At 57.8% G+C, this 22093-nt stretch overlaps 1 protein-coding gene across 1 annotated transcript in view; it reads left to right on the top strand.

The window, feature by feature from the left end:
* Positions 1 to 19048, top strand: part of LOC100089494 — a 28488-nt gene extending 9440 nt beyond the window's left edge. Inside the window, exons 10-27 of the mRNA XM_029054510.2 lie at positions 541 to 695; positions 1445 to 1498; positions 2469 to 2754; positions 3814 to 3968; positions 4621 to 4662; positions 5565 to 5847; positions 6159 to 6301; positions 6442 to 6663; positions 7178 to 7433; positions 8168 to 8310; positions 8949 to 9234; positions 10537 to 10679; positions 11863 to 12148; positions 12861 to 13015; positions 13328 to 13366; positions 14772 to 15054; positions 16557 to 16711; positions 17312 to 19048. Coding sequence (XP_028910343.1) covers positions 541 to 695; positions 1445 to 1498; positions 2469 to 2754; positions 3814 to 3968; positions 4621 to 4662; positions 5565 to 5847; positions 6159 to 6301; positions 6442 to 6663; positions 7178 to 7433; positions 8168 to 8310; positions 8949 to 9234; positions 10537 to 10679; positions 11863 to 12148; positions 12861 to 13015; positions 13328 to 13366; positions 14772 to 15054; positions 16557 to 16711; positions 17312 to 18723 — 4498 coding nt within the window. The 3' untranslated portion in view covers positions 18724 to 19048. The remainder of the gene's footprint in view (positions 1 to 540; positions 696 to 1444; positions 1499 to 2468; positions 2755 to 3813; positions 3969 to 4620; positions 4663 to 5564; positions 5848 to 6158; positions 6302 to 6441; positions 6664 to 7177; positions 7434 to 8167; positions 8311 to 8948; positions 9235 to 10536; positions 10680 to 11862; positions 12149 to 12860; positions 13016 to 13327; positions 13367 to 14771; positions 15055 to 16556; positions 16712 to 17311) is intronic.
* The last annotated feature ends 3045 nt before the right edge of the window (positions 19049 to 22093 follow it).

Below are 22093 nucleotides of genomic sequence, written 5' to 3'. Positions count from 1 at the left end.
AAGATGGAGATTCGAGACCTGTCCTCCATCCTAGACTGTGAGCCCCTCGTGGGACGGGGACCGTATCCAGCCCCATAATCTTTTATCGACCTCAGTGTTTGGCACAGAGTAAGCTCTTAACAAATACCGGAATGGTTTATTATCATTATCGTTCCTACCATTAAAAAAGTATGTGGTCGGGAAGACGGACCGTGACTCTCCCCCACTTCAAAGACTTACTGAAGCCACGTTTCCTCCAAATGGCCTTTCCTGACTGCGCCCTCCTTTCCTCTTCTGCGTCGCCCTGACTCGCTCCCTTTATTCGTCCCCCCTCCCGTCCCCGCAGCACTTAGGTCCATATCAGTCATTTATTTCTTTCTCTTCATATCTGCCTCCCCCTCTACTCTGTAAGCTCGTTGTGGGTAGGGAATGTATCTGTTTATTGTTACATTGTGCTCTCTCAGGTGCTTAGTTCAGGGCTTTGCACACAGTGATCGTTCCATTAAGACGGTCGAATGACCGAAATAATGGAAGGAGGATGATTCCTTATTTCTCCCCTAGCTGTGGGGCAATCTCTCCCATGGCCCTCCAGGAAACGTTGACCCTCAACTGTGCCGGAATGAAAGGTCGGTACGTCACGGTAGCCCTCCCCAAGAACAGCAGCGAACTCGTCCTCTGCGAGGTGCAGGTGTTCGGTGAGCCGTGGAGATTTAACGGTGAGAGCCGCTTGCGGGTATTTGCTTGAGGGCCGGAGGCGACTCTTCCTTCTGGGAGGGTTGGGTGGTATGGGAGGAGGGGGAGATGGGTCACCGGGGCCGTCGGGAAGCGTCCTCCTTGACTCCTCTCTCTCATTCAATCCACTTATTCAATCCATCACTAAATCCTGTCCGTTCCACCTCCACAACGTCGCTAAAGTCGGCCCCTTCCAATCTGCTATCACGTTAATCCAAGCACTTAGCCTATCCCTCCTGGATTACTGTATTAGCCTCCAGCCTCCCAGCCTCCTGTCTCTCCCCGCTCCCGTCCACGTGTCACTCTGCCGCCCGGATCATCTTTCCTCGAAAACATTCAGGCTTCGTTTCCCCGCTCCTCAAGGACCTCTAGTTGTTGCCCAGCCACCTCTGCATCAGAGAGAAGCTCTTCTCCGTCGGCTTTAAAGCCCCCCAACACCTTGTCCGCTCCCTTCCTCGCCCCGCTCCTCTCCTACTACAGGAAAGTAGTTGTTCAGTCTGTAATGCCACCGTCACTGTCCTGAGCCCTTGGGAGAGCACAATGCAACAGATTCAGGAGACACGGTCCCTGCCCACAACGAGCTTGCAGTCTCGAGGATCAAGTGCTTCAAAGTGAACAGATCCGAGGGCGGTGTAGACGGGAGAGAGCCTCAAGAGGAAGAAAGAGAAGATAGTCTGACTCTTCTGTTGCGAAGACGACCTCACAGTGCTGGGTTTTTTTCTTTTTTCTCTAGTGCTTAAGGGTGAAGAATGGAAAAAGTTTCACGAGCTCCAAGACAAGACTTCGGGTAAGTAAAAATCGTAATAGTTTTTCTTCCACCTCCTGCAGGCTCGTGGCGGGCGGGGATTGTGTCGGGCTGCATTTTTCCCGAGCGTTATATAGACAGTAAGCGCCCAATAAATACGATCGATTGGTGGATCGATTCCTCATAGCAGCTTAGTGCTCGGCACACAGTAAGTGCCCCACAGATACCACTGAATGAACAGGCTGGCTGTTGTTTTGGATCTGTCTCACATTATTAGACCGTAAGATCCTCGAAGGCAAGGATTACGTCTGCTACTCTGGCAAACATTCCAGGGGCCCATTAATAATAATAGTAACAATAATAACGATGGCGTCTGTTAAGCACTTACTCTGTCAAAGCTCTGTCCTAAACGCTGGGCCACATACGAAGTAATCAGGGTGTCCCACGTAAGGCTCACAGACTTCATCCCCATTTTACAGAGGAGGGAACTGAGATCCAGAGAAGTGAAGTGATTTGGTCAAAGTCACACAGCTGACAAGTGGCAGAAGCGGAATTAGAACCCACGACCTCCGACTCCCACGCCCGGGCTCTTTCCGTTGCTTCTCCAGTACAGTAATAATAATGATGATAATGGTGGCGTTAAAGTGCTTACTGTACTCCCTGATAATCTAGTACCTACCCCAGCGCTGAGCACAGTGCTTGGCGTACAGTAAGCACCGTGCTTAGCGCTGGGGTAGGTACAAGACCATCAGGGCTCACAGTCAAAGGAGAAGAGAGAACGGGGATCGAATCTCCACTTTGCAGATGAGGGAACGGGGGCACCGAGAAGCGACTCTCCCCAGGTCACCTAGCGGACAAGTGGCGGAGCCGGGATTAGAACTCAGGGCCCGCTGACTCCCAGGCCCGAGCTCTGTGGACGGAGGGGAGGGGAGCACCCCGGATTTCCTCCGCGGGCCGAGCCGCCGAACCCCGGCGGGCCCCGGAGGCTGACCGCCCGGCCGTTCCCTTCCAGCTCCCAATGTAGCCGTCGGAAAAGCCGTTCGCCAGTCCAGCACTTTTCAGGAGGAGTGGGGGCCGGAGAAAGCCAACGACGGATCCTTGGGGAGCAACCTCCTGGCGGGGGAGTGCACGCACACCAACAGGGAGTTAGAGCCCTGGTGGATGCTGGATTTGAACTCCTCCACCTGGTTGTCATTCGTGGCCCTCACCAACCGGGGTGACTGCTGTGCGGAGAGAATCCTCGGGGCCGAGATCCGCGTCGGGCCCTCGGCCGAGGACGGCGGGAAGGGGAACCCCAGGTAGGGGCCCTCGGCCTCGGCAGATCGATTTCCGAAAGTAGTGGTGACGTCGATGGTATTGGTTAAGCGCTTACCGCGGCCCAGGCGCCCTACCGAGCCATCGATCGGGGCGGACACGGTCCCCGGTCCCACGTGGGGCTCACGGTCCCAGTCCCCGTTTTACAGACGAGGGAACCGAGGCCCAGAGAAGCGAAGGGACTTGCCCGAGCTCACCCGGCAGACAAGTGGATTAGAACCCAGGTCCTTCTGACCCCCAGGCCCGGGCTCTATCCACTAGAGCTTGAGCTTGAAAAGTACAGTTCGCCAACAAATAGACACCATCCCTACCCAACAACGGGCTCACGGTAAGCGCTTACTGTGTGCCGAGCGCTGTTCTAAGCGCTGGGGTACAGGGTAATCAGGTTGTCCCACGTGGGGCTCACACTTTTAATCCCCATTTTACTGATGAGGTGAGCGAGGCACCGAGAAGTGAAGTGACTTGCCCAAGGTCACACAGCAGACAAGTGGCGGAGGCGGGATGAACAGACACATTCCCTGCCCACAACGAGCTTACAGTCTAGAGGGGGGACGGACATTAATATAAAGAAATAAATGACAGATAGGGAAGCGAGTCAGAGGAAAGAGCCCGGGCTTACGAGTCAGAGGTCACGGGTTCTAATCCCGACTCCGCCACCTGTCAGCTCTGTGATTTTGGGTCACTTCACTTTTCGGAGCCTCAGTGACCTCATCTGTAAAATGGGGATGAAGACTGTGAGCCCTGCGTGGGACAACCTGATGACCCCGTATCTCCCCCAGCTCTTAGAACAGTGCTCCGCCCATAGTAAGCGCTTAACAAATACCAACGTTATTATTATTATATGGACATAAGTGCTTTGGGACTGGGATGGGGGGCAAAAAGAGGAAGCGGTTCCATAGCGTCGGTGGACCCGATCCCTGCCCTCAAAGAGCTTGACGATCTAGCGTGTGTAGGGGCGGGGAGAAGCCTCCATCTTAGGTCGCCGTCTTCTGACCGTGGTCTCCCATCTCGGCGTCCACCATTTTGGGATGTCTCCCTCGTAGATGTGCTGTTGTGCCGTCGATGGCCCCAGGAGAGACGGTCTCTTTTAACTGCTTGGGAATGAAAGGTCGCTACGTCACCGTCTTCATACCTCGGCGAGAGGAAATCTTAAGCCTGTGCGAGGTCCAGGTGTTCGACCTGACGAGCCGGTTTTACTGTGAGTACCATTCCCAGGTCTCCGCTCCTTGGTCCGTTGGGTGGGTGTGGTGATGGTAATCAATAAGAAGAATGATGGTGTTTGGTAAGCGCCTACTCTGTGCCGAGCACTGTTCTAAGCGCTGGGGGAGATACGGGGTCATCAGGTTGGCCCACGCGGGGCTCACAGTCTTCGTCGCAAGGTCGCGGAGCAGACTGGTGACAGAGCCGGCGTTAAAACCGAGGTCTTTCGGACTCCCAGGCCCATGCTCTATCCATTGAGCCATGCTGCTTCAGGTCAAGTTCAGTAGAACGGTGTTGACACGTACTAAGCGCTTAACAAATACTTTTTTTTTAAAAAAAATATCGGACACGGTCCCCGTCTAGTCCGAGAGAGAGTGGAGAGCAGGCATCAGATGAGGAGACGAGGCCCAGAGAGGTCAAGTGACTTGCCCGTGGTCACCCAGTAGGTTGGAGGCAGAGCCGGGGTTAGAAACCAGGTCTTCCAACTCCCAGCCCCGAACCGTTCCCACAGGACCGTGCTGCCTCCCCGTAAAGGCCGGGTGCGGACGCTAATCCAGTCCCCGGCCCAGCTTGCTCGACACAGTCCCGGGGGCGACTGTGGGAATCGTGACCCGATGAAAACCTCAGGATCCGATTTCCTTTTCCTCTAGTTCCCCTGGAAGGAGTGGTCCGTGAAGGCACCGGTTTCCCACGTAAGTAGCGGCACCTCATTCCTTCCCCCTCGGTTTCTTTCCTCTCCACGGACCCCGGAGCCCCTCGGCCTCCTCGTCCGTGGCCCCGGCGGAAGACGTCTTCCGACGGAAGAAGGCCGCTCCCCTGACATGGGACCCCCCGCTCCCCCCGGGCCTTTGAATTGAAAAGCCCGGAGGAATCTCTTGAAGAATCCACTGGTCCCCGAACCCAGTTCCACCCTCCCCTCCAGGGTCAGTAGGCACCAGCCTGCCCCACACGAGAGCCCAGGGAGAATGAATTTCCAGTTCTGGGACCCACTGAAGCCATGCTCGGGACTGTCGACTCTCTCTCTCTTTTTTGATGTTATCTGTTAAACACTTATGGTGTGCCGGGGACTGTTCTAAGCGCTGGGGTGGTTGCAAGGTAACCAGACTGGGGCTCTCCGTCCTAATCCCCGTTTCACAGATGAGGTAACCGAGGCACAGAGAAGTTAAATGAGGGGAAGCCCGGTTCGGTTCCGTCCCCGCGTCACGCGATGAGATTCCCCCCCGTCGAATCAGCTCCGGGTCGCTCGTGACAATTACTTCAAAGCCTTACTGAAGGCTCATCTCCTCCAGGGGGCCTTCCCTCACTAAGCCCCCCGTTCCTCTTCTCCCGCTCCCTTCTGCCTCGCCCCGACTCGCTCCTTTTTGCCCCCCGCCCGGCCCCACAGCGCTTATGTCCATCTCTGTCATTTCTTTCTTTCTACGAATGTCTGTCTCCCCCACCCCTAGCCCGTAAGCTCACCGTGGGCAGGGAACGTATCTGTTTATCGGCGTCTCGTCCTCTCCCAAGCGCTCAGTGCAGCGCTCTGCCCGTACGAAATGGTCTTCGGGCCCAGGGGGCCGCCATTTTGGGAAGAGGCTTCCGGTCTGTTTTTCAGTGGTAAACCTCGCCCTCGGGAAGGAGGCCTCCCAGTCCAGCGTGTACCGGTCCGCGGGGGCCGGCAAGGCCAACGACGGCATCCTGCTGAGCAGCTTCGTCAAAGGGGGCTGCTCCCTCACCGAACGGGATCGGGAACCGTGGTGGATGGTGGACTTGAACTCGACCTTCAGCGTGTCCTCCGTGGCCATCACCAACAGGGGGGACTGCTGCCACAAGCGCATCAACGGGGCCGAGATTCGCATCGGGAACTCCGTGGAGGAGGGAGGGAGAGCGAACCCCAGGTATCGGTCGATCGACGAGAACGACGAGGACGGTAATGGCGGCGGTCTTTAATAACGATGACGGTCTAGTGATTGTGAGACGTGTTCGCTCGTTCGGCCGTATTTATCGAGCGCTTACCGTATTCAGAGCACCGTACCGAGCGCTTGGGAAAGTACAGCGCAACGGAAAGCGGGCACATTCCCTGCCCGCGACGAGATTACGGTCGAGAGCAGGGAGACAGACATCGAGAAGTTCTCAGAATGTGCCGGGCACCCAGTCAAGCACTGGAGTGGGTACAAGCCGGCCCGGTGACCACCGCTCTCGTTTGCAGATGTGCCCAGATTGGGTCCATGAGGAGAGGGGAGACCCGCGGTTTCAGCTGCGGGGGCATGGAAGGCCGCTACCTGACTGTGGTCATCCCCAGGAGGACCGAGTACCTCAGCCTCTGCGAAGTGAGCGTCTTCGGGATCCCCGGTGAGTCGCCGGCCGGGGAAAGAGAAGGGAAGCCTCGCGGGGGGGGACCCGGGCCCGGAAATCGTGGCGGAAGGCGGTCGGTCGCTGGAAATGGGAACGCCGGATCTAAAGGCGTCCGGTGCCGCGTCTGTCCCGGACAGGGGTCGCCCGGCCGGTGAGCCGACCGTCCGGCGGCGGACCGGACGCGGGGCCCCCGCCCTTCGGTCGAGGGTCCGAGGAGACGGGGCCCTTCAGTCGGTGCCGTCGGCGAGACCAATGGGGTCGTGTCAGGCGGGGACGGTACCTCCGGACCGAACCTCGGGACGGCGTCACGCCTCCCGCGGAAGTGAGGGCTCTCGATGAGGAGGAGGTCGCTACCGCAGGTGGGTACCTCTGGGTGCAGACCGTTTCCAACCCGCCTCCGCCACCCTCAACCCCCACACACCTCCTTTTCCAGTCCTCGCTCGCTAAGCATTTCATCATCAATGGTATTCATTCAGTAGCATTTATTGAGCGCTTACTACGAGCACTGTACTAAGCGCTTGGAATGGACAGTTCGGTATTTATCGAGCGCTTACTGTGTGCATGAATAGAAATAAATAAATTACAGATAGAGACATGAGTGGTGTGGGGCCGGGAGGGGGGATGAATAAAGGGAGCAAGTCAGGGCGACACAGAAGGGAGTGGGGGAAGAGGAAGGGAGGGCTTAGGCAGGGAAGACCTCTTGGAGGAGGTGGGCCTTCCTCAGTAAGGCTTTGAAGAGGGGGAGGGTCATCCCCCACTGCCAGCCCCGGCGTTTCCCTCTTCCCAAAAGGCCACGCCGTTTCTCCACCCCTCGGGATCCACCGGGGCCAGGAGAAGGCGGCCGCCCATGGCTCCGACGCCCTCTTCTTTCAGATGCCGACAGGCCCCCGAGGAGACGGTCTCCCCGGGAGGCCGGGTACAGGGTCCTGAGAGTCAGAGTCACCCAGGGGGGCTACACTAACTCGCAGCAAGGCTTGGAGGCGTGGTGGACGGCGAACCTGAACGCCACGGCCGCCGTCTCTTCCGTCGTGATCGCCGAACGGGGAGACTGCTGCCTCGAGAGCCTCTGGGGGACCGTGGTCAGCGTCGGATACTCGCCGGGGACGAGCGGCGGCAGAGGGAACACCAGGTCCGTTCTCCGGGGCCGCCCGCGGCGGCGGGAGTCAGATGGGGTGACGGCGCCCCGTGCTGGCTTCGTGTCTTCAATTATGATAATGATAATAACGGGGGCGCTTGTTGAGCGCTTACTAGGTACCGAGCGTTGTACTGAGCTCTGGGGGAGACACGAGATAGACGAGTCAGACGAGGTCCGGATCCCACCCGGGGGCTCGCCGCCCGAAGGGGAGGGAGAACGGGTCTCTCTGATTCCCGTTTTACAGATGAGGAAACTGAGGCCCAGAGAAGTGAGGTGACCTGCCCCGGGTCCCGCAGCCGGGAAGTGGCGGAGCCAGGATGAGGACCAAGTGATGATGTCGGTATTTATTAAGTGCTTATTGTGTGCCAAGCACAGTTCTAAGCACTGCGGTAGATTTAAGTCAATCAGGTCGGACACAGTCCCTGACCCGCATGGGGCTCCAGGTGTAAGCAGGAGAGAGAACGGGGATCGAATCCTCCTTTTACAGATGAGGAAACTGCAGCACAGAGAAGTTAAGTGACCTGCCCGGGCTCTCCCAGCAGACAAGTAGCAGAGCCCGATTAGAACGCGGTTTCCTTCAACTCCCAGGCCTGGTCCGTCTCCGCTGGCCACGCTGCTCAGCTTGACTGCTCTCTGTGACTGGTAGCCCCGGGTGTTTTCCGCCAGGCCACGCAGCTTCTTATTTTTCTGTGCATTTTCTGAGCCTCCGTCCTTTCCCCTCTACCTAGATGCGCCCCTATCTTGTCCTCGGGGCGCGGGGCAACGTGGGTTTTCGACTGCATGGGGCTGGAGGGCCGCTACGTGATTATCGTCATCCCCGGCCAGAAGGTGCCTCTCGGCTCCTGTGAGATCCAGGTGCTCGGCAAAGTCGGTGAGAGCCCCTTCCCCGGACCCCCGCCTCGTGTAGGTGGTCCCCGCGGGGGCGGTCGGAACGGGACCCCCCGGGAGACCCCAACCAGCCTGGTTTCCGTGCTCATCAGAGTCCCCTGCCTGGAATTATGATAATAACAAGAATAACTATGCTATCCTTTAAGCGTTTATTACGGGCCAAGCACGGTGCTCTGGGGGAGGTAGAAGATAATCGGATCAGACGCGGTCCCTATCCCTCACGGGGGGTCGCAGTCGGAGTACGATAGAATTAGTAGACACGATCCCTTGTCCTCAAGGAGCTGGCAGTCTCCCGTGTGCAGAGCACTGGACCGAGCGCTTGGGAGAGTCCAGTACAGTTAGCGGACACCTTCCCTATCCCAAAGGAGTTTACGGACTCCTGTGTGAGCACTGGACCGAGCGTTCGGGCGAGTACAAGAGCGCGAGTAGACACCGCCTCTCTTCAAGAACTTGATCGTCTACTGGGCGGAGAGCACCGCGCTGAGCATTTGGTCGCATCCAACGGCCAGTAGTCACAATTTGTCCTGAGATGAGATAATAATTATGGTATCTGCGAAGTGCTTACTCTGTGCCAAGCACTGTTCCTAAGCGCTGGAGATGTTTGTGCCGTTCCTCTTTCAGTTCCCAATCTAGCTCTGGGGAAACAAGCTAACCAGTCCAGCCTCGGGGACCCTCTGGGGACCCCCCAGAAAGCCATCGACGGGCTGCTGGACGTCAACTTCGGCCACGGGAGCTGCACTTGGACGAAGAAGGAATTCGAACCGTGGTGGATGCTCGACTTGGGTTTGGAGGCCGTCGTGAATTCAGTCACGATCACCAGCCGGGGAGACTGCTGTCACACGTGGATAGACGAGGCTGAGATTCGGATCGGTTCTTCCCCGGAGGACGGGGGCAAAAGGAACCTCAGGTAGGTCGGGCGAGGACGGTTGATGATGGGGCAGCCTGAGCGAGGAGAGAAGGGAAGTGATCAAAACAGCGATCGAGAAGACAACGGCCGAGACTCTTTTCGAAGAAGGCGTCGGCATCTTCCGGTATCTAGACCGAGGAAATCCGTGGCTACCCGTACCGGAACAGCCCTCTGACAGAAAATGGGAATTTTTGAAGAGGGTGTGTCCGTGGGGTCGGAAACGACCCCACGGCGTTGGAAGAAGTGGGGATGATACGAGGATGGTAATCCTAGGGCAGCGTTGATAGGTTTGTCGGTGGTGTTATTTTTGAGCGGGTGGTGATGGAGGAGATGAGGGAGATGTTGGGAAAATGGGGGTGACGGTGATCACCGTGGCAACTCTAATGACACTGGTGTCGGTGGTGGTGAAGGCGATGGGGAAAATGGAGATAGTGAGGTAGACGATCCCCATCGGTGGCATTTTTTGATCGCCTGCTGTGCGTAGAACACCGTACTAACCGCTTGGCAGAGTACAGCAGAGTTGGCAGACACGTTCCTTGCCCACAGTGAGCTTACTGTCTGGGGTGGGTGACAGATGTGAATACAAATAAGCAAATCAGAGCTACGTACGGAAGAGCCGTGGGGCAAATAGCGGATGCCCAAAGTTTCCAGACCCAGATGGAGATCCAAGATGAGGTTGTGGTGATGTGGCACCTTGACACACCACCCAAGCCTTTCTCTGGACCTCTGCTCTCCCTTTGACCTGTTCTCCCCTCTGTTAAGTGTCATTCTATCAGGGTAGTTCCTTGCACTCATTTGGTAGCGGAAAGAGCCCCGTCGGGGGAGAGTCGGATCTGGCCTCTCACCTCACTTCTGCCCCCGGCTTGCTGGCTGGCCTCGGGCAAGTCACTTAACCTCTCTGGACCTCAGTCTCCTCATCTGTCAAATGGGGGTGGTAACTGTTCCTGCCTCTCCTTAAGAACAATAATAATGATGGTATTTGTTAGGCGCCTCCTACGTGCCGGGCATCGTACTAAGCGCCGGGCTGGAGACAGGCCGGTCGAGTTGGACCCAGTCCCTGCCCCGTGTGGGGCTCACGGTCTCGATCCCCATTTTCCGGACGAGGTAACTGAGGCACAGAGAAGTGAAGTGGCTTGCGCAGGATCTCACAGCAGACGAATGGCGGAACTGGGATTGGAACCCACATCTCAGGCCTTACCCCCCGGGGGCTTTGGATCAATTCATAAATCGATCAGTGAACGTTATTTCCGTCGGAGGGTTACCGTGCAGTCGGTCACCAATCACTGTCTGCTCCCGTCTTAGGTGCACCACCATCGCGTTCATAGGGCTTGGAGAAACCCATTCCTTTAACTGCGGTGGAATGAAAGGCCGCTACGTGACCGTGGTCATCCCTCAGAGGGCCGAGTCTCTCAGTCTCTGTGAGGTTCAAGTGCACGGCACCATCGGTGAGTGCTCCTCGGGCCCCCACTCGTGTAGGAGGACAGACTCTCGTGTGGGCAAGAAAAATCTTTTTTGTCAATAAATACAGTGGAAGGAATCGAATGAATGAACATTGTAACCTCCCAAGCACTTAGCACAGTGCTCTGCACACGGTAAGTGCTCAATCAGTACAGTCGATTGAATGCATGGATGAGGGCGGACTCTCACTGGGAGCCGGGGAGCTTGTCTGTTTATTGTCACATTGCCCCAACCGTTTAGTACGGTGCTCTGCATATGGAAAGTGCTCAATAAATTCGACCGACCGACTGATTGGCGAAGCCCAGGAGCATAATAATGGTAATGATGATGGTTCTTATTACAAGCTCACTGTGTGCGAAGCACTGTTCTAAACGCTGGAGTAGATACAGGTTAATCCAGTCGGACACGGTCCCTGTCCCTCATGGGGCTCCCGCTCTTCACCCCCATTTTACGGAGGAGGAAACTGAGAGAAGTGAAGTGACTTGCCTAAGGTCACACAGCAGAGAAGTGGCGGAGCTGGGATTAGAACCCAGGTCCTTCTGATTCCACTAAGCCAGGCTGCTCGTTTCTGACAAAGGAAGGTTCTCCAGGGGTGTGAGAAGTGGTTTTGAGAGTCCGGGGACACTGAGCCCACGCCCGGGCTCCCCCTGACAGAACCGGCTCCCTGACCCCCCAAACCTGGCCCAGTCCCTTCACCTTTCTGTCTCCCTGGCCCCGGGGGCGTCACCGGGGCCGACACGAGTCTGGATGTGCCACCCGCAGGTGAGAGAGCCTGATCTGGGGCACAAATCAGGTGAACTAGGGGCATTTTGGCTCCCTCCCTGCTTCTAGACGGGTACCACGTTACCCCCAAACGGGCTGGACACTTGGGGAGGAGTGTGGAATAGTTCAGGTCTTCGGGGCCCGTCGACAGCAGCGTGGCCCGGTGGGAAAAGCCTGGGCCGTGGACTGTTCCAAGCGCCTAGTACCGTGCTCTGCACATAGTAAGCTCTCAATAAATACTATTGAATGAACGAACGAATGTGACCTTAGAATGGCGACTCCATCGCTTCGGCCCTGAGACGATAGACAGCCCCCAGATTGTCTCCACCTTAACCCACTGAACTAACCCCGTGACCCCAGCGCGACCCCGAAACCCTCCGAGATGAACTCTGCCGTCTTCCTTTTCAGTTCACAATTTAGCGCTGGGAAAAAATTCTTCCCAGTCCAGCACCCTCAAGCACTTGGGGACGTCCAGCAAAGCCAACGACGGGATCCTGATCAGCCATTTCGAGAAAGGTTCCTGCATGCAGACCAAGCTGGATTTCGAACCCTGGTGGATGGTGGACCTGAAGGAGAGCCTGCCGGTGACCTCCGTCGTCATCACGAATCGGGGAGACTGCTGCGCCCGGCGGATCAGCGGCGCCGAGATTCGCGTCGGAGACTCACCGGAGGACGGCGGCAAAAGGAATCCCAGGTATGGCACTGCCGTGGGATCCCGCCGGACGTGGGCGTTTAAAGCTGGCACGAGGACCCGGGGTCCGTTGTCCTATCTTTTGTCTTTTAATGGCATCTGTTAAGCCCTTACTATGTGATGACAATAATGGGAATTGTGCTATTTGTTAAGCGCTTACTAAGTGGCGGAGCTGGGATTAGAACCCGGGTCCTTCTGACTCTATCCACTAAGCCAGGCTGCTCGTCTCCGAGGAAGGACGGTACGGAGTACTGAGTGTACGGAGTAGGAGACACCAATCGATCGTATTTATTCATTCTCAGTCATATCTGTGCGGAGCACTGTATTAAGCGCTCGGGAGAGTACAGTACAACAATTAACAGACACGTTCCTCGCCCACCAAGAGCTTACAGGCTAGAGTGGGGGAGACAGGCATCGAGACAAAAGAAATAAATGACAGATACGTGCGAAAGTGCTGAGGGTTGGGGCGGGAAAAGAACTAAGGGACCCAGTCAGGGTGACGCAGAAGGGAGTGAGAGAAGAGGAAAGGAGCGCTCGCTGTGTGAAGGGCACCGTACTAAGCATTCGAAAGAATCCAGTAGACGCGGTTGGTAGGCGCGGTCCCGCCCACGGCAAGCTTACGGTCTAGAGGCTTTACTTGGGGCAGAGCTCTGTACTAAGCGCTCGGGCGAGTACGGTGTGGGATGGAGTCGGTCCTAATGTGGTCGGTTTTCAGATGTGCCACCATCACGTGCATGGGCCCAGGCGAGACCCGGGAATTTGCCTGCGGGCCAGCGAGAGGTCGTTTCCTGACCGTCACCATCCCCGGGAGGAGAGAATTCCTGACCCTCTGCGAGGTCCAGGTGTTCAGCTCCCCGGGGTCCTCCTTGCGTAAGTCTGGGGTCTGCACTGGGGAGGCCAGAGGCCCCGTCCCCCTCCCCACCGAGGGGCGGGGGGCGGCCCGGCCGGACGCGAGGCCTGCCGATCGCCGGACCGTTCTGCCTCCGGAGCCGCGTTCCAGACTGGTTCCTTCTTCCCATGGGCAGAACACGCCGCTTCCCCGACCGCGTCCGTGTCGAGGGCCCACCCCGGCACGGCTGGGGAGGGCGGGGAGCGGGTCTCTCCCGCCCCGGCGTGCGCGCCACCCTCCGTAGGCCGCAGGTGGGACAGCCCGTTGACCCGCTGCCCCGTCTTTTACCCTAGGGCCCACTCCTGAAGAGGATGAATGGGTTTTGAGCGGCGGTGAGTCCCGGCCTCCGAGCGCCCGCGGTTTTGCCCTGTGGAGATCCCCCCTCTGCCTTGGGTCTTGGCCCTGGGGTTTGGCTCGGGTCTCCCCCGCCCTGACCCGGGACCCCCTCGATTCCCATCCCGGGAGGTCTCACTGCGGAGATCTGCTCCCACCCTCTCCCTCCGTCTCCCACCCGCTCTCTCCTCCTTCCCGCTTATTCCCTTTCCCAGCAGAGCCACAGGAGCAGATTGGGTGCGGAGAGGGCGGGGGGACAGCAGGGCAGGAAGTAGTGTTGGAGTCCTGGGGTCAAGCAACTAATCAATCAATCATTGGTATTTATTGAGCGCTTACTGTGTGCAGAGCACAGTACTAAGCGCTTGGAAGAGTCCAATAAAAGAGAATTTGGAGACACATTCCCTACCCCTTAGAAACAGGTCAGGGATTATCATCCCAGTGGGTTGGTCGGCTCTGCCCTCCCTTTCAGCGCGAGAAGCAGTGTGGCTTAGTGGAAACAGGCTTGGGAGTCAGAGGTCTTGGGTTCTGATCCCGACGACTCCATTTGTCTGCTGTGTCACCTTGGGCAAGTCACTTCACTCTCCGAGCCTCAGTTCCCTCATCTGGAGAATGGGGATTAAGCCTGTGAACCGCAAGTGGGACAACCTGCTTACCTTTCCCAGTGCTTAGAACAGTGTTTGGCACATAGAAGCGTTTAACGAATGCCACATTTATTATTATTATTACTTCCTCCCACCCCCACCAAGACGATGATAGCGGTAGTAATAATAATAATAATGATTAAGTGCTTACCGTGTAGATACAAAGTAATCAGATGAGATGTAATCCCTGACCCCTATGAGCCTTTCATTCTGAAGCAGGGGAGAGAACAGTGTGGCCTAGAGGAAAGAAGACGGGGCTGGAAGTCAGAGGATGTGGGTTCTAATCTGGGCTCTATCACGTCTGCTGGGTGACCTTGGGCAAGTCGCTTAATTTCTCTGGGCCTCAGTTCCCTCATCTGTATAGTGAGAATTAAGACCTTGAGCCTCCGGTGGGGCAGGGACTGTGTCCGACCTGATTGCCTTGTATCTGGCCCAGTGCTGAGAACGGTGCTTGGTACATAGTAAGCGCCTAACAAATATCACAATTTTTTATCATTATTGATAATAATATTATTAGAACAGGCACTGAGTCCCCATTTTACAGATGAGGAAATTAAGGCACAGAGAAGTGAGCTGACTTGCCCAGATTGATACAGCAGGCAGGCGGCGGAGCCAGGATTAGAATCCAGGCCCCTCGACGCCCAGGCCCGGGACCTTCCCACCAGGCCGCGCGGCCCCTCGGGCTCCCCGACCCGCCGCCCTGCCTGCAACTCCCCCCAAACTCAGGGCTACACCGAATCATGCTTTCCCCCTGCCTTCGCAGCTGCCGATCTGATGGTTGGGAAGACCACTTCCCAATCCAGTGGCGGCCAGATGCCGGGATCCCCGCTGGCCTGGGACGACGGGTCGACGGGCTCCGCCGGGAAGCGGGGATGCGTCTACACGAACCTGGAGTTCGAGCCGTGGTGGATGGTGGACCTGGGGTCCCGTTCCAACATCTCCCACATCCGGATCACCAGCCGGGGAGACTGCTGCGAGAACCGGCTCGGCGGCGCCGAGATCCGCGTCGGGGACTCGCCGTGGCACGGGGGTCGAGCGAACCCGAGGTACCCGGGTACCTCGGGGGGGCGCGGCAGCGGGACAGGGGGCCGCTGGGGAGGGGATGGCATTAGCAGAAGAGGCTTCTGGGAAGGGGGATGGTGGCGGGAGAAGGAGCTTCTGGGAAAGGGAGCCGGGGGTGGAGAAGGGACTATGGGGAAGAAAGGGCAGCGGGAGAAAGGGTTACCGGGGAGGAGGGTGGCGAGGGAAGGGGCTGCCGGGAAGGGGCGGTGGTAAGAGATGGGCTGCTGAAAGGGGGGCGGTGGCTGTTGAAGGTTGAGACTCCTAGCCCGAGTGGGAAGCCACACCTGGGGAGGAGCGCAGTGGCTTTGGGGCAAACCGGGGCTCAACCTGGTGGTCCCCAGAGAGAGCCTTCAGGACAGGGTTTGAGCGGAGCTTCCCCTCTCTCCAGCTCCCCGCAGTGACCTCGTACAGTCCTCCGCGTGCTCATGCGGCGGAGCAGAAAGGCGCCGTTCGGGCCGGGAGGGGGCCGGTGTCCGACGGTCTGGCCCCCCACCCTGGCAGACCCACCTGGCCGCAGGGGGCGGGGTAAACGCACCCCCCCCCCCCAGAGAGTCTCTCCCAGCCGGGCCCTTTGTCTCTCTGACCCCGACCCTGGAGGCCTCCCAGAGTCAGCTTAACGCCCCAGGGCCAAGCGTTGCCCGGGCCCGGGGGGCCGGGGGGGAGGGCTCCCCACCCTGATGTCAAGGTCTGGGAAGCGTTGGCCAACCCCCTTAGGGCCCCACAGGGAGGCAATGTGGCTCATTGGAAAAATCACAAGACTCGAGTTCGAGTTTTGAATCCACCACTGGCCACAGGACAAGTCCCTTAACCTCTGGGCCTCTGTTTTCTCTTCTATAAAATAGGTATAAGGAATCTACTCTCCCTCCTTCAAAGATTGTGAACCCCGTGTGGGAGAGGGAGTGTGTCTAAACTGATTCTTTTATGCTTACCGGGCACTTAGCACAGTGCTTGGTACATTAATAACAATAATAATAATAATAATGGTGGCATTTTTTAAGTGCTTAATATGTTCCAGGCACTGTAATAATAATAATAATAACAATCATGCTATCTGTTATGTACTTACTACGTGTCCAGATCCTGGGGTAGATAAAAGGCGATGGGCCTGGACGCAGTCCCGATCCCACATAGGGCTCACAGTCTCAATCCCCTGCTTTCCAGATGAGGTCACTGAGGCCCAGAGAAGCGGAGTGACTTACTCAAGACACACACGACAGACAAATTGTAGAGCCGGGATTAGAACCCGGGCCCGGACTCCCGCTGCTCCTCTAAGACCCACTCGACACACCCCGTTATTGCCTCCTAAAGGGAAGCGTGAAGGCGGGCAGTGTCCCGTGGCACTGGGGATGGTCCTTCCCCCGAGACCGGCGCGTTCCTTCGGGCGAGGCCGGGTGGGATGGGAGGTGAGTCGGGGGGTGGCCCGGGCCCCGATCCGGGGGTCCGCAGGGTCATCCCTGGCCCTCGCCGACCCGCCGCTTTCCCGCAGATGTGCCCGGATCACCTGCATGGCCTTGGGAGAGACCCGTTCCTTCCGCTGTGAGGGGATGCAGGGCCGCTTCGTCAGCGTGATCATTCCGGACCGCAGGGACCACCTCTCCTTCTGTGCGGTGCAAGTGTTCGGGACCTCGGAGAGCCGGGACGGTACGTCGGCGGGGCCTGGGACGAGCGCCCGAGGCCCGGGATACGCGGGGGGGACCCGGGTCCACCGACCGGCAGTATGGAGCCCATAAGAAGTGACGGTGCGATCGGAGTAGTGATGATAGCATAGTAGTCGTGGAGATGGGTTCAGATCCCGCCTCTTCCTCTTGTCTGCGCTGTGACTTTGGGCCGGTCACCTGACTCCTCTGTGCCTCAGTGACCTCATCTGGAAAATGGGGATTAAGCCTGGGAACCCCGTGTAGGACAGGGACTGTGTCCAATCTGTCTAGCTTCTATCTATCCCAGCGCTTAGTAAGGTGCCTGGCACATTAAGGGTTTAACAAATACCACAGTCATTATTATTGTTGTTATTATTATTAACAATCAGAGGCGTCTGTGAGCCGAGCCAGTGGGGGGTGGCGTTCCTCAGCGGGGAGACGTGAGGACGAACGGGCCGCGTCTCGTTCCCCAAGCGGGGAAGGAGGAAAGAGGAGCGGGGCGGGTAGAGGTGGGCGGCAGGGTCTCCGGTCCCCCCTCGTCCCACGTCTGACCGTCTTTTCCGATTCCTCCCGCTGTTTCCCCCCCGTCCTCCCTCACTTCCAGGTTCCTCCAGCCCCATCGTCGTCTACCCCATCCAAGGGGGCTCCTCCTATCTGGTCCTGCCCCCGCTGCAGCCCTTGAAGTACTCCGCGTTCACCCTGTGCATGAAGATGGGCCCGCCCCAGCGGGTCGGGGACCCGGGCCCCCCGAGGCCGGATGGCGGCAGCTACCGCTTTGCCATGGAGGGCCAGTCCGTGCGCATCTCTCTGCCGCCGGCGACGCCGCCCGAGAGCCACGTCTGCGTCACGAAGGACTCCGACGCCGGGCTGGCCACCTTATGGATCGACGGGGTCCAGAGCGAAGACGGCGCCGCTCTCCCGGGCTTGCGCTTGGAGCCCCGGGGGGCGGCCACGCCGGACGGAAAAGGGAGGCCCGCTCGGCGCCACGTGGGGAGGCCGACGACGGTCCGCCGGGGAGGACCCGCGTCGGACCTCGGGGGGAGGCCCTCGCGGGCCCGGGGGCGGAGGCCTTCTCCCGACTGTGGTGGCGGCCCCGCTCCGGACTATACCGGGAGACCTTCGCCGGACCGCGGCGACGGGCCCTCTCCGGGCCGCGGAGGAAGGCCCTCACCGGACTACGGCGGGGACCCATGGCCCGACTCCGCTGGGAAGCCCTCTCCCGACTGTGGGGGGAGGTCCTTGCCGGACCACAGAGGGAGGCGCTCGCCAGATCGCAGGGGGAGGAGGGACCCACCGGTCCGCCGGGGGACGCCCACCCTGGACCGTGGCGGGAAGTCTGCGCTGGGCCCTGAAGGGAAGCCCGAGGTAGACCAGAGAGGGAGACCCACGCTGGACCCCGGAGGGGGGCTCTCCCGAGCCCCCCGGGAGCACCCTTTGCTCGATCACGTAGAGAGGCCCACTCCGGTCGAGGGGGTAAATCCCCAGCTGGTCCTCAGAGGGAGATCTAGGCCGGTCCTCGGAGGGAGGCCCTCGCTGGACCCCGAGGGGAAGCCTTTGATGGACCAGACCGGGAGGCTCGTGCTGGACCGCGGGGGGAGGCCCACCCTGGGACATAAAGTGGGGACCCTTCCGGACCCCGAGGAGAGCCCCGCGCTAGACCAGGAAGAAGAAGCCATTCTGGGCCAAGGGGGGAGGCCCGCCCCCGCCCTCTCCCCGGGGGCTCCCCACTCGGTCGGCAACATATCCGACGTCCGCATCTGGGATCACGTCCTGCCGTCGGACGGCATCTGGAACTTGTCCCGCGGTCTGTCCTCCCCGCAGGGAGAGGTTCTCCAGTGGGACAGCGTTCCGGGTCAAGTGGTGTTGGCGGCGGAGCCGTGTCCCCGGGAGCCGAGACCCTGCCCGGTCCCGTCTGGGCGGACCGAGCGGAGGGACCCTCGGGATTGTTTCCGACAGCGCGGTCGAAGGGGCGGGGACGGGTCTTCCCTTCCTCGTCCTTGTCGCCCCCGACCCTAGGCCCCTCGAGGGCGGAGGCCGGCGTCTTTTCTTTCTTCTGCGATTCCCCGCGTCCTACAACCCTGCCCCGACTGATGCCGTCGATACTGTCAGCTCGTGGCGGGCGGGGAAGTCTGCTTATTGTTCTGTTGTGCTCTTCCAAGTGTTTAGTACGGTGATTGGCACATAGTAAGGGCTCAGTGAATACTGAATGAATAAATGAATGAATGATGACCCTCTGCGCCTCAGCAGTTCATCGTCTATGCTGCTAAAAACTGGATTTTCCCTCTTGGCACATGTAGAAAGTGGATCTTTCCATATTAAACGTTTAGTGAGATCACTCTTACGAAGGCTCGGTGGTTTTAAAAACGTTGAATACGGAGTGGATTGTTTCCCTGAAGCTGGGCGATGAGGGGCTACCGGGAGAGTTGCCACAATAATAATAGTAGTAATGATGATCGATAATAATATTTAAGTGCTTACTATGTGCTAAGCACTGTGCTAAGCTCTTGGTGGATTTAAAAACCATTGAATATAGCGTGGATTGTTTCTCTGAAGCTGGGAGATGAGGGGCTACAGTTGTCATAGTGATAATAATATTAGGAGTAAAGGCACGTGAGCCCCTCTCAGGGTGGCGGCCGGAGTGTTTCCCGTCGTCTTCCAGTCTCGGCTACGGGAGGGAGAGTCAAGCAGAGGCCTGTCCGTTCCAGTCCGAGCTTGGCCAGTGGCTAGCGAGTGGCAGGCCTTCGGCCACAAGTCGAAACCTGCGGGTGTTCGGGCCTCAGCGGCGTGGGAGCGAATCGAGGGCGGAGACTCGGGTCGACTGCACGGAAGGCGGCCGTGGTCAACCATTTCCGTATTTTTACCGAGAAAACTCTACGGATCCACTACCGGGACGATCGCGGATGGAGAGCGGGGCCTTCCGGGACAGATGCGTCTGTGGTGTCTTTATGGGTCGCAAAGGACTCCGCGGCATAAGGCGAGGCAAATGAGGATGATAAAAAATCATAACGATAATAATTTATTTCTTAAGTGCTTACTACATGCCAAGCACTGTACTAAGTGCTGGGGCAGATACGGGATAATCATGTCCCACGTGGGGGGGTCACAGAGTACATAGGAGGGAGAATAGGTATTGAATCCCTATGTTGCCGACGAGGGAACTGAGGCACAGAGAAATGAAGCGATCTGCCCAAGACCCCGCCACAGAGAAGTGGCGAGCCGGGATTAGAACCCGGGTCCTGTGATTCCCAAGCCTGACTCTGACTCTTTCCACTAGGCCACGCTGCTTCCCCCAGGGCAGCGTGTAACCTGGGACATCTTAGAGGTACCATACACCATCCCTCCGAGGAGGAAGTGGGCTGCAGTCATGCGGTCTCAGCGGTACTTTTTTGAGCGCTTCCTGGGAGCAGAGTACTGTAGGCAGCTCTAGGGAGAGGGCAGTAATAATAATAATAATGTTGGTATTTGTTAAGCGCTTACTATGTGCCGAGCACTGTTCTAAGCGCTGGGATAGACACAGGGGAATCAGGTTGTCCCACGTGGGGCTCACAGTCTTAATCCCCATTTTACAGATGAGGTAACTGAGGCACCGAGAAGTTAAGTGACTTGCCCAAAGTCACACAGCTGACAAGTGGCCGAGCCGGGATTTGAACCCATGACCTCTGACTCCAAAGCCCGTGCTCTTTCCACTGAGCCATGCAGTACGATCGAGTTGGTAGACCAGGTCCCTACCCCCGAAGAGTTCACAGCAGAGACAGCGGGGAATAATATAATAACACAATGAAATCAGAAAGATGTGAAAACCACTAATGGTCATTCATTCATTCAATAGTATTTACTGAGCGCTTACTATGTGCAGAGCACTGCTCTAAGCGCTTGGAATGGACAATTCGGCAACAGATAGAGACCGTCCCTGCCCAGTGACGGGCTCACGGTCTAAACCGGGGAGACAGAACTGTGGTGTGTGTTAATCACTTAAAATACGCGAATCGCTGGAGTAGCTTCAAGATAAGTCAGACGCGGTTCCTGTTTCTCATGGGGCGCCCCCCGGGCTAACGGAAAGGGAGAACCGATATTTTATCCCCATTCGACAGATGAGGAAACTGAGGCCCGGAGAGATCGATTGACTTGCCCAAAGTCATGTACCAGGATCAGAAGCCCCTGTCCTCTCCCAGTCAGTCGTATTTATCGAGCGCTTACTGTGCTCAGAGAACTGCACTGAGGGCTTGGACGAGTACGATACAACGGTAGAACAGACGCATTCCCTACCCACGAAGAACCAACAGTCTAGAGGGGGAGACATTAACGGAAGTAAATAGAAGACGGGTGCGGACGTCAGTGCTTAGAAAGCTCCTTCACTTTCAGGAGGTGCTCAGTACGTACCACTGACTAACTGTGGTCGAACGGGGTCAGGGACGATCCCGAGTCCCCGAACGGCGGGGAGCCCATCGGACCCGGTCCGACTAACAGCTAGAAAGAGCTTCTTCATCAGCCTGAGTCCTTGGCCCCCGGCCGAATGGACAACAGGACCATTAGCTCAGGGGAACGCGGGCCCGGAGACTCGCCCTCTGTGCGGCAGGTGCCTGTTCTCTGGTTCTCCACGACCCGCTGGTCAAGGGGACAAGCTCTCCATCGCACCCTTTGCTCCGAGAACACGGGGAACCTCTGGAGTTGGAATGTAACCCCCGCACGCACCGTCGCGTCTTCGAATCACGGTTTCGAAAAACCCTAAAAAAGATGAATGCCGTGGCTGCTCCTCCGTGTTGCCCCCCTTAATGTCGGGGAGCCGAGGCCGGTCCTCACGGACACCGAAGACTCAGTCGTACCGTTATTGTTATTATCGTCGTAGTTGCTAAGCGCTTACTATATGCCAAGCACAGTTGGAAGCGGAGGGGGAGATAAAGGTTAAGCAGGTCGGACACGTTCCCTTTCCCAGATGGGGCTCACGGGCTAAGTAGAAGGGAGGACGGGGGGGGTGAATCCCCATTTTGTAGCTGAGGAAACTGAGGCCCAGATAAGTAAAGTGGTTCTCCCAAGGTCACGCAGAGGCAGGTGGCAGGACCGGGATTAGAGTTCTGGTCCTCTGACTTCCAGGCCCGGGCTCCCTCCACTAGGCCATGCTGTTCCTCTTATAATCATGATGGTACTTCTGTGTTTTTTTAAAAAAAATTTGTTAAGCACTTACTATGTCCCAGGCACTGTACTGAGCGCTGGGGTTGATAGGCTTGGACACAGTCCGTGTCCCACGTGGGGCTCACGGCTTTAATCCCCATTCGACACGCCTCTCGCAAACCATGACGTCGAAACCTAAAATGGCTTTGCCGCTTCCCGTAAGGGATGGCGTGGCCAGAGCCACCTAGACTGTCTGCTCTGTGACCTTGGGCAGGTC

The sequence above is a fragment of the Ornithorhynchus anatinus genome, chromosome X4, assembly GCF_004115215.2.
Source record: "Ornithorhynchus anatinus isolate Pmale09 chromosome X4, mOrnAna1.pri.v4, whole genome shotgun sequence".
Lineage (NCBI taxonomy): Eukaryota > Metazoa > Chordata > Mammalia > Monotremata > Ornithorhynchidae > Ornithorhynchus > Ornithorhynchus anatinus.
Note: the sequence above shows the minus strand (reverse complement) of the source record. Positions and strands in the feature narration are given on the sequence as shown.